Genomic DNA, 12345 nt, shown 5'->3' with positions numbered 1-12345 from the left:
AAACGCAGAAGTTTATTATCATGAATTATGTATTTAAATTTATTGCATTGATTTTTTCTCGTTTCATCATGTATTAATTAAATAAATATAAAAGGATAAGAGGAAACACAGAAAAATATTTTATGATACGCTCCGTTATATTTAGGGTGCTAACTTTTTGTTTGTCCAGTGCGTGGGTGCTACGATCCTGTGGTTGCATCGGTGGGGTTGAAAGTAGAAGGAGAAGACACATACAAGCCAACAGATTCCCTATTTAGTGACAATGATTGTCTCGTAGTCTTATTTAGCACCAATAGATGGCAACAGAAATGTTTGAGAATTTTTGTACTTATAATTATTACCTCGGTTAGTGCAACAGACGATGATAATTAATTATGTGCAAGAGTAAAATAATCTAAAACAAATTTAAGTTTTAATGATTTTTTTATTATTTTTAAGAGAGTTTTAATTTTATCCAAACATATAACCTTCGTAAAACATTAATAAAAAAAATGAATTTTATTAATATTTTATAAAAGATTATTTTTTTATTTATAATATACTTATTTATAACATTATTTTTTATAGTTTTTATTATAAGAAAATATGTTATCGCTATTTTTTTCTTGTCTCTTTGATTATAAAATAGAGTAAAGCCAAATATCTTTGACTCTGAAACTTAAAAGATAAATGAATATTTTTATATTACGTAATTTGTAAAAGAATTTAATTGACATGGTTGGCATTAATGAGATATCATAATTGTTATTATATTTTTAATAATACAATACAGATGTACAATAGAGATTTAAGTGAAACATTCATTGTTACGATAAAGTTCGATGACAAAGTTTAGTTAGTTGCGATACATCTGATGATACTTATAAATAAAAAAGAAATACTTATTTTGTACAATAGATTTATTAATAGATATACATAAATTAGATAATCGCGGCATTTCCAAAAAATGATAACGCTTATTAATTTTTTATTAGGCCTTTTCATTTTGATATCTTGAGTTTTATGTCATAAACAGAGCGATGGATGAAGCTAAGAAAACATCTGATTCGTATAATTGATGTTACTTTCTAAATTTATTACAATTTTTTACTTATTATTAAGCGAATCTCTTACTTATTTATGGAAAGATTTACATCCAGTTTTAAAATCTCTCTTTAGAGAGAAAGATTCATAAAGTTATACTTACATATTATTATAATTGAAACACTTGTTTTTCCCAATAATTGGGATAAGCAAAAAATAAAAAGTTAATCTTTATAAGCATAGCAGTCAAAATACGTTTTGTTTATGATTATTTGCGATTGTTCTAATATTATCAATGCATAAAATGACATTTGTAGCTTTGTTGAATAATCATCTGGATAAAAAAACGAACAGTTAAAGAAAGTAGCTTACGAGTATGACGTGTGACAATAAGATGCTTATTATATAAAATTCTATATTATTTTTAGAAAATAAGCAAAGAATAAATTTTGAAATAATAAAATTTTGAAAAATTAGGCGTTTTGCGCGTTTTTAAAAGTTGTCGTTCGTTGCCGCTATTGTTATTGTTTATTCCTATTATTCAGACTGATAATATTTTCAATTCTTTGATTTTCGTTAAAGTTTCGATATTGTTGTTATATTTGCAAATATAAAATTCTTGAATATCTGCGTTTGTGGATCAAAATGTTGATTATAATAAATTTGTCAGAAAAATCTGATTGCTCTCTTTGTTTTTTTCAGCATGCCTCAAATTCTTTCAATTTCATTGCCAGACTATCTGTTTATTCTCACCTCTTGCGCTGTTCGTTTTTCAAAGTATTAATGTAAATAATGCAATCTTCCGTGAGGATTGGCAATATCATGATCTAAATATACTCAGCAAACATTATCCAATAGGTGACATTCAGCACGGCAAACAGAAAGGGGAAGAAAACACGCGAGAAACGGTCAATGTTCAGCGCTCGTATTCGCGCTCTTTGGGCCGGGGTGGGTCCGGGTGGTGGGCCAGCTGATGATTTCTGCGATCGGTAGGATATCAACATTGCGTTTTCCTGCGTGACAACGATCACAACTTGAACCGTCACCATGCAGACTATCTCCTGTGCCTCGGAGAGTGGAACTCGATTTTACTGTCAGAACCATCAAGTAACGGTAATAACATCGCACAAGATATAATTTAATGTTATAAAATAATTATAAATGACGAAAAATATTCAACATTCTACAGAGTATATTAAGAGCAGTTTAGTAGTAAGATATTTTTGAAAGTGCATTTTTTTGCGTGTAATATTATACTTACAATTTTAACAAATTTAAAATATATTAAATTATAATATAATATATAAAAATAATTTAGTAAGTTTTATGCTAGCTGATAATATATGCTTTAGGTAAATTTTATTTAATAACAATGTGCTCTGTCGTGTCTCCTCTATTCGAGGCACAGAAGTGATTCGAGGTAAGATAGCCTAGAGGTCGATTGTAACAACTGTAGCGAAAATTTTTTATTATAAAATTAAACGAAATAAAAATCTAATATATTTACGTACGAGAAGAATCCCTAATACTGTAAAAGTTTCCATAGTTTTTATCGAGTGTTTTTATTTGTAAATCATCCAATTTACGATAACGATTAGGATTATCGTGGACATATAATTATTACAAATATTACAATTATCTTTACTTGTGAAAATCGACCTCAGGGCTCTCTGGGGATAAATATCATCCAGGCATTACCTTGGCAGCGATGTCGAAGATTTTGTCGAACTTGGCCGAATCTGCGGTGCTCGAGGATGGCGGCGGTGGCGGTGGCGGTGGTGCAGGTTTCGCTGCAGGTGTATCCGAGTCGCCGAGGACAATGTTCACCAGACAATACTCCATTAGTGCCATAAAGACGAACACCGTGCAAACCGACATAAAGGCGTCGACAGCCTTCAAATACGAGACGGGCGGTAAGGAGGCTTGACTTTTGGCGTGTTGCGTGGACAGGGTGAGTAGCGAGGTGACTCCCAGGGTAACTCTGGCTGGCGCGGCCTCGGGTTTTATCCAGAATGACACCCACTGCGATCAGCCAGTCATTGTTTTTAATGAAAAATATATATAATATATAGGTATGTCACGATCAAAACGATAGAAAGCTACGAGAACGTTTTTTTTCGCATTTCTGCTCACCGACATGATGACGATCAAGCATGTTGGCACATAAGTATGAAACAAATAATAGCCGAGACGTCGCTTTAGTACAAATACAACTTCGAGACAAGTGAAATTACCTATAACATCATACGTAATTTTTAATCAAGTTATTACATACGCCATTAATATAATTAAGCTTTAAATTAAAGTATGAAGCTTAAGAGAGATATCAACGCATGGGTCTTCGAGCAAAAACTTTTCGTGCTCTAGCATGTATAATATTGTATACAATACGAGCACGTAGTTTTAAAATACATTAATCGATTGAAAAGTATTGACTGTATTGCATACTTTGATATGTAAAACGTCTGTGATTGTAAGATGTAAAGATGCGATATAGCTTTACTCTTGAGGTGAAAACAATCATTATGCGATTCACTTACCAGTAGAATAGACTTGTGTGCAGTCAGCTGTATAATTTTTAACTAACTGTAACTGGGGCAATTCGATATTCTCATCCACAACGAGGGGAACATCAGGGTCCCATTGAAAGATCATTTCATCCGTCGTATGCGATACTGTTGTTTTAACATAAAAGAGCGTAGCGTTTAAATGTATCACATCACTAATCCATCTAGCATAATTTATTCGCACTTATATTTGTTTAAAAATGCCAATTTTTCATTTTTAACATTCATTTGAATAGACAAAATTAATTATGAAACATATGAGTAATAATACATGACAGTAATACATGTACTCCCAAGCATACGTATATAGGGACATAATTGGCGAAGAAAAATAGATTTTTTACAAATATAAAACTTACGACTTTCCATTTGCAATTTACATTCTTGAGTATCGTGAGGATAGATTAAAAAGTTCATGGCGCAAGAAAGTTTTAGAGTCAATCTGAAATCACCGATATTTATATTTCAAGTTTTCCAGACATTTTGAGATATATATCCACGGTGAAAACGTATATAATTTAATTATAAAACTCACTTGACCATGTAAAGTATAGTTTTATCCTTATACAGCCATAGATAATGATTTGGTATCGTCATTGTTTGAAAAGTCACCGATTTTGCGTTCTTAAAGAAGGAATCTGGTCGCCACATGTTTTTTAGCCAATCGACCTCTAATAATCTTAAATTTTAACAAAGAGAATAAAATAGCAAAAATATAGTTGAAAACAGTTATTCACAAAAACTTGTAGAAAAATTTAAATAAAATACCAAATATTTAAAAAAATGCCATAATTAAAAAATTATACATATATCATATATAATAATTTATGTACCTATATTCAGATGTCATATTTTCTGGTAATCGGAGTCTATTATCTTTCCATGTTTGGGCAAAAAAAATATCGGCGGCATACGTCTGTAAAAATAATGTATCTTACGATCGCGATAATCGCGATTAAAAAAAAAATGACGAGTAACTGGATTCATTATATAGAATACATTAAGTTTTATAATTTTATGTATCAATGGTTTATAAAATTATGTATTTACCATTGAATTTTCATCGATGGAATCGAGTCCCATCACCGTAACGTGAAAATATACAACGGTTGGTTGACCATCTTTTTTGGGAGGTCGCATTTTATCGTACAACTTTGGATCTTCTGGCAGAAGATCGAAAAATTCTAAACCTCTCCTAGAAAATAAAAAAAGAAAAATGTGCGATTCATATAATGGGAATATCTCACATTAAATTTTTATTAATTAATTCAATCTCGTTATGACTTTCGCTTATGGTTAGTCTTTTAATTAATTCTAAAATTGATTATAATTTATTAAAATCAATTTGCGGTATAATGTTTATGAAAGAACTTGGTCTTGAAATTTGGATTTTGATGTACCAGTTATAAAATATAAATTTTGAAACATGACGACACAAATCACAGTTTACTTACTGGGCATTCGCGGCGCGGCCGAAAAGTAAAAGGAGCAAGACGGACGAGAGCGTCACGGAAGACATCTCGCCTCCGTGTATCTCCTCCATAGATGTATTTCCGCCGTGCTTTAATGCATTTTCGAGTCGACAATCAAGAAGAGAGACAGAAAAAAAAAGAGAAAGAGAGAAAAGAAAAAAGAGAAGACAAGTCACACACTTCGAAAAGAAGAAAGAAGAGGAAGAGCGAGATTTTCGAGATAATCCGGAAGCGAGAATCTGACGCGAACGAGCAAGCTGAAGCTCCCTAATAGGTACCCCGAATTTATGAGGACAGGCAAACGACGACTGAGTTCTTGAAACGACTTTGTCAAATCCGCAGAATTCTCATCCTTGCGTATAGACATGAGCCTCACGGCGACGATGGAGGTGGCGGTCCCGGGTGGTGGTAGTGGCTGTGAAGGTGGTGGACCAGGCGATACCTGCCCCGCCAGTACCAACCCCAACTCGTTTTTCTCTACTTAACAGAGGTATAGAGGGAACAAGTACTGGCGCAAAGAAGGGGTAACTCTCGTCCATGACGTATATGACGACAGGCTGTGGATAGAATCTGGAGTATCGCGAGCTGGATCGGTCGAGAGGGAAAAGAAGAGAGGTGGTGGTAATCCCTCGAGTAAAAAGTGCTCGTGTCATTGGTTTACATCGCTTGAATTTAACTCCAATGCGGCATATCAGCGTCATTATCGTCACATCTGTATCTTTCAAATTTTCTGGCATTGCTTAGTCGCCTATTTATTACAACTTTGTCATTCTCTTTATCTGGTTTAAATTTTAGAATTTTTTTCTCTCATCTCTCCCTTTCCTTTAATATTCTGCGATGTAACTTTTTCTATAGACACATAAAAAAAAAAGTTTGCTAATCGGAAAATAAAATTTTTAAATTAACATAGAATAAATTAATTAGATGCTTATTATTAAAATATGTAATATTCTCAAGATTGAAAGAGAAGTACATGTTATATATTTTCTCCAAGAATTAAGGGTAGGCAACAACAGATACATTATGTAACAAAGATTCAACATATTAAGACATTTTTTCTCGAGTATATTAATGAAATTTGAACAAAGTGTGCAATAACAGTGTATGTGCAGAGAGATATGCATTATGTTTTCCTTCATTTCTCATTGTCACTGTTCTCCTGAAAGTCTTTGGCAGAGAGGCGCTAACTACCCTGCTATTTGAAGACACTAGTATGCCGATCGATATATCGATCCCCGAAAATTGTGCCACGAATAGAAAGGTACGTGTTCGTCTCGTTCGTACAGTGTCGAGTGGCCACTTATCGAAAGAGTATACATATGTGTCAATATGTGCAAAATAGTTGGAAAAGGCATATAAAAGGTAAAAAAGGAGACTGATTTGCGAGATAAATGTATCTTTAAAAAATAAATTAAGATTAAAAACGTAAATAATATAAAAAGTACACTGAAAAAAAATTTACTTAATCTAAAAAAATATTTAGTTGAATACGTTCAAACAAGTATTTATTTAAATTAAGCAAAAATATATTTGAATTAGTAAAATATATTGTCTATTTTACTATTCAAGCAATATATTTTATTGATTCAAATATGTTTTTGTTTAATTTAAATAAATACTTATTTGAACGTATTGAACTAAATATTTTTTTGGATTAAATAAATTTTTTTTTCAGTGTAGATAAACGAGAGAATTTTCACCAAAAATAATAATAAAATATGTACTTAACAAGGAATCTCATTAGCGATGTCGCAATTAATTATATTGAAAGTACAGCTTCTATCGATATCTTGATGTGTAATTTTATACGATCTTCAAGTCTCCTCTCAAGAGCGGAGTTCTCAATTTTAATTCGCACTTTAAACTTTTTATACATATATAGCTATACTTTATATTCAGAGTGTCTCAAGTTCATAAAAATGCAGAGAGATGGAATTTTTCTTATTATTTCAAATGCAATTTTGTCTCTTTTATATTTCCTTGTATCTTTACGTGTTCAACATTCAAAATCATATTTATTAATAACGACTACTTTTATAAATTATTATTACAGCTCATGTCCTTAATTACTTTTTTAATAAATTTTTTAATAAACGGAGAAACACGGAAGAAGAGGGGGAGGAGGGACAAATTTTCCGAATCGCAACAATCAGGTCATTGGACCTGCAATAGCACCGGGAATACTAGATTGCCGCACCACTTGACGTATTTCTTGTGCAATTCGTTTTCTGGCGCATTCTGTTATCTTCACGTGACGACTGCATTTTATCGACATTATTGCTATACTTTGCAGATGACAAAACAACACTTGATTTTAAGATATATAAATACTTTCTTGACTCATATTTTTTTTGTAAAGGCAGTCGAACGCGTGAATGAAAAACCGTGTAAGTAGTGCGTGCTTTTCGTAATATTCTAGCTCATGTATACATAATATACATACATAATAATAGTCTACATAATAATTTAGTATACATAATAATATACATATGAAACGATACGACTTATTTAAAATTAAAATTCAACGAAAAAAATCGTGTCAAAGTAATTTTATTATTTTTTTCGTAAAAGTAAAACGGTTAAATAAGAAAATTTAATTAATTTTTTTATTTATTTTAGTTTATTTAATTTTTAGATAAAGAAACGAAATAAACATTATATAGGCATTATTAGAGCTTTTTATTCGTTTTATTAGATAATAAAGAAGTATAAAAAGTATGATTAAAGAGATTATCACATCATCGTTTTTAGCTATATAATGACTATCGATGGCTCGACAAACGGCAGTAAAATCGATTACAAGTGCCGGCAGAAGCTCTCAAAAATCGCTCGGTCAAGGAAGCGATTACGTCAAAGGTTCCATGACATCATTTGAAGCATCATTTGCGGTTAAAAATTCAGAGATACTGTTGGCTGTATTTTCAACAAGATCTTCCATCTGTCCGGAAAATGGAAACTAAGACAGGAAAAAAATATTTTATCAAGAATTGACAAAAAGAGATAGAAAGACAGACAAACATACGCAACGCTATAATATTTATTAACAATATACTCGATAAAGCTCGATATCCCGAGCTTAATTAGATCTGAATTATTTTCCGACGATCGCGTATTCCATCTAGATTAGCAAAGTTCGACGTAGCTCGCATACATATGAATCTCGCAACACACGGGTCCTCGTGCTTTTTTTTTGCAAACGTCAGCTGAGGCATTTGCAGGAAAGTTGAGAAGTAAGCGGGGAAGGGAGAAAAAGAGGGAAAGATGAGGGAGGAGGGCGATGATGGGAGAGGAAAAGCAATAGGAGAAGGTAGCTGGAGACGATGCACGATAAGCACGCTCTATCCCCTTTCTCTCACCCCAGACTGTCTCTGTGTTTTGCACGTTCGAGTCGACCAGAAGAGCTCACACACACACCAACGTCTCTTGCTTATTATTTTCGACCGATTGCCGATTGTCGTGCAACTGCCGACGCAGGCATTCTTCTTACGCGTAGCTACGTATTTCGGGGGTAGGATAGAAATTGTCACTTCAATTGTGATCCTTAATAAGCAATACTTATTGATAATTATATCAAATATTCATCAATATGCCTGGAGATTAAACACGTATATAAAACATGTGATAAAATAGAGATAAAATTTACAAATTTCAATACATTTAATACAAATTTCATTATAATATAGTTATATAATATAATTTGGCGATATCGAGTTGACATAATCGTAAAGAAGATACTTATTTCGTAGAACAAAAAATTAAATCATAATTGAAAAGAAGCTCACGTTATCAGTTTGCATCTCCGACATTTGAGAAAAATTGTCTTCTCCTAAATTACTTATAACAAATATAAATTATTTATGTTATTTGTTGCAGCTTTTTTCATGTCTACGTGTTAAAGAAACACATTAAAATCTTTGTATTTATATTAACCTTATATTATAATCTGATTAACATAATCATATTGTAATATTAGTAAAACAAACAATTTAATGTTAAATATATTATGAAATATGAGTAAAAGTAAAAATAATACTATTATTATTTTGAAATATTTTTTAATCGACATATTATATCGATTTGCAAATACTTATTACTCCATGTAATAATATGCGCGTAAAAGAAATACGATTAATTCAACTCTACACGTCTTGTATAATATCTATTGAGCTCAGTATCGCATCTTCTGTGTTGTTTCTTAAAGTTTCAATATTTTCGAGACAAAGCACGAAGTTTGGCCTATCGTTCGTCGCTTTCCAGCAATGCTGCATTAAATTATACAGTATCGGTGGACAATTGAGAGGTTTCGGCAGCTTGCCCCCCGTACGCACATACTGCATTACTTCGACATTACTTCTGGCAGGATAGGGTTGCGCCCCCAATGACGTAATTTCCCACATTAACACCCCGAATGCCCAAACATCGCTTTGCGAGGTAAATATTCCGTATACCAAAGATTCCGGTGCCATCCAACGAACAGGAAGCAAGCCCTCTCCTTTCTAAAATACAATTTTAAAAAAATGTAATAAGTTTTTTGTCGAAATCGTCTATTTTTTAAGCTAGAATTATGTGTAGTTACAAAGTTGAGTCATCGTTCCTTCTCTATACAAATAAAAATAATTTCCTTTTTACATTCTAATCAGCTTACAAATGTATAATATTATTACAATGTATAAAAATGTAGAAAAAAAATTTTATTTCTCTTTCAAATAATTATATTTACCTTTACGCGGTAATAGTCATCCCTGTAAATATCTCTAGCTAGTCCGAAATCACCGATTTTTACAATACGGTTTCTTCGATTTCCCGCGGATATTAAGCAATTTCGACAGGCGAGATCTCTATGCACAAAATGCAGTTTTTCTAAATAGCAACAACCTCGCGCTACATCTTCGCACAAGGAGAGTAAATCTTGCAGACGCAAAGCGTGTGAATCTGACGGTTGGAAGGTTTGACTCTGTCTCAAATATTTTAGTAAGTCACCAGCTTCCATTAATTCTAATATGAGCCATGGTGAATCCGCGTCCATACAGATACCCAACAATCTTAAAACGTGTGTATGGCGAAAGTGGCTCATAAGCTTGGCCTCCTGTAAGAATTCTTTTTTTTGTTTCGAGGAAGCATTTTTTCGTAGCATTTTTATGGCGACAGGCGTTGTGCCTGATCCTTCCAAATCCTTGACGGTTCCTTGAAATACCTGCGAAATATTTCGTAATTAACATAAATAGGTAAAATGTACGTTTGAAATAAGTTTAGATTATTAACTATTTATGGAAAGTTTTGATTTATCAAATTCTATTTATTAAAAAATGTGTTTTTAAAATTTTCTGATTAAAAGAATTGACAAAAATCCTCAGGGATACATTTAAGTAATAAAAAATTAGTCTTACTTTTCCAAACGCACCACTGCCCAGAATATTTCCTACGGTAATTTCCTTTTTTTCAATTATAGTTGGTACACATTTATTCGAAATATATTGCAGTCTAGGAGCGTACAACACATTCAATTCAACGTTCCCGTAAGGTATTTCGTATAAAGTTGCTAATTCGATTGGAAGTATTGCTGGATCATGCTGTCCGTTACTTTTCTTTTGATGTCGATGTGCTGTTAGATAAAGTATATTTAATATAATTGTCTAATATTATAAATTGCCACGTTTAAATAATTTTTAACATGTAAACTATTTTTATAAAATCTTTATATATAGGTATATTAAATCTAAAGTAATTTACAATTAAAGTTGAAAATTAATATCAGATATTTACAATAATATAACCAGATTACAGCAATGACAAGACCAATGACTATTAATATTATTGGTACATCATATTGCTTAGCTGATATTTCGATAGATTCCGTTAAATCAATCATTTCACTTAATTTGCTCCATTTTCCAGAGCCGTAAGTGTTTGTAGCCTTCACGCGAAATTGATATTTCTGATGCATGTCTTTCGTAATTGTCCAGTAACTTTCTGTCCCATTATGATATAAATTCCAATGTTTGTCTTTTTCGTCAATCTGATTATTTTTTTTGTAATCATTTTTGACAATTAAACCTTCCAATTGATACAAAGTCACTTGTGAATCTTGAGCTCGCACAGGTTCCCAATTTAACTGGTACGTGAAATTTTGGAGCTTCGTTAAAGTAGGCATCCCAGGAGCGCTTGGAACATCACCTTCGTTACACAATTTAAAATTCTTTATTTTATTTATTTTTACTTGAAGCTTATTATTTAATTTCTAATTTAAAAATTTATGAAAACATTTCTAAAAAGTAAATACATGTATTCATTTGCCTACCACGCGTTGTAAAAGTAAATCCTCCATCAATCGGCCATGTAAAGTCTTTCTCATACTTGTGATATCTCAGAATCAAGCGAAATTCATATAGAGTTTTTGGCGATAAGTTTTCTATACAATATTTTACTGTATCATTATACCTCTCAGTATTGTTTGCGATTTGCCATATTTGCGTTTGAACTTGTTGGTATTTCAGTGTATAATGGGTTATATTTTCGCTAAGGTTCCACGAAATATTTATATTATTTGTACTGAACCCGCTCAACATTAAATTATTCGGTGCCGGATACATGTAGATGCTTTTGCTCAAACTATCATTGAACATATCGCTGAAATTTACCGGATACACTCGCACATGTGTCAAGTATTTCTGTCCTGGTACCAGCGGATGAATTTTCATGGAAAACTTGCCGTCTCTATGTTCGGATTTATCGATATGGTATATGTCATATTCATGTTGAAGAATTGTTTTTCGTGTGCTATTTGAAAAAAAGGTTGACTCCCAATGCACCTCATAGTTTACTGCCACGCAGTTTAAGTTCTTAGGTGGCATCCAAAAGACTTCCGCCAAAGTAGGCGTTAGAACTTGAACCGTCACATTTTCCGGCGCGTTGAGCTTGTCAGCGTTAGTTTTCATTATTATATCCTCACTGAATTGCAAGTCCATCGAAAACATGTCGACATAGAAATTGCTGAGTGCCAATTTCAACGTGTACGTGGTGAGCGGCGTTAAATTTTGTATTTCGTAATATTGTTTATACGTCTGCACCTTAAATTCTTGAAGATCATTGTTCAAACATGTTTGATAGCTCACGGAGATGATATATGTAGTTGTGGCTAAATTGTAGCTCTTGCATCCGTCAATTGGAACTGGCTCCGGAATGCTCACGACGATACTGTTCGAGGTTTTCTTCATAACTTTGCTTCTTTCAATTAAGGATTGATGAAACTTGTTTACGTCAGGTATCAGACATTTTGTCGAGGG

General features: G+C 32.5%; 2 protein-coding genes across 7 annotated transcripts; both read right to left on the bottom strand.

Annotated features, from left to right (window-relative positions):
• Positions 1-880: 880 nt before the first annotated feature.
• Ort (glycine receptor ora transientless) lies at positions 881-5402 on the bottom strand. Of its 6 annotated transcripts, none has more exons than XM_072894660.1 (9): positions 5045-5384; positions 4641-4785; positions 4424-4506; positions 4126-4269; positions 3950-4032; positions 3564-3698; positions 3157-3257; positions 2722-3045; positions 881-2036 (listed from the first exon to the last, which is right to left on the bottom strand). In XM_072894660.1, exons 1-9 carry the CDS (start codon positions 5131-5133, stop codon positions 1851-1853), a joined length of 1290 nt encoding a protein of 429 aa, XP_072750761.1. In that variant the 5' UTR covers positions 5134-5384; the 3' UTR covers positions 881-1850. The 6 variants fall into 6 exon arrangements, with proteins under 6 accessions (XP_072750761.1, XP_072750762.1, XP_072750763.1 ...); XM_072894661.1 differs by having other exon boundaries at positions 881-2003; positions 5045-5383; XM_072894663.1 differs by having other exon boundaries at positions 1978-2056; positions 5045-5383.
• Positions 5403-9159: 3757 nt separating this feature from the next.
• Positions 9160-12314, bottom strand: LOC140666905 (proto-oncogene tyrosine-protein kinase ROS-like). The gene is made up of 5 exons (XM_072894459.1): positions 11361-12314; positions 10826-11236; positions 10450-10664; positions 9783-10256; positions 9160-9558 (listed from the first exon to the last, which is right to left on the bottom strand). Exons 1-5 carry the CDS (start codon positions 12274-12276, stop codon positions 9202-9204), a joined length of 2373 nt encoding a protein of 790 aa, XP_072750560.1. The 5' UTR covers positions 12277-12314; the 3' UTR covers positions 9160-9201.
• Positions 12315-12345: the final 31 nt, after the last annotated feature.

Source organism: Anoplolepis gracilipes, chromosome 6 (genome assembly GCF_047496725.1).
Source record: "Anoplolepis gracilipes chromosome 6, ASM4749672v1, whole genome shotgun sequence".
Classification (NCBI taxonomy): Eukaryota; Metazoa; Arthropoda; class Insecta; order Hymenoptera; family Formicidae; genus Anoplolepis; species Anoplolepis gracilipes.
The sequence above is the reverse complement of the archived record's forward strand: the minus strand, read 5'-3'. Positions and strand labels throughout refer to the sequence as shown.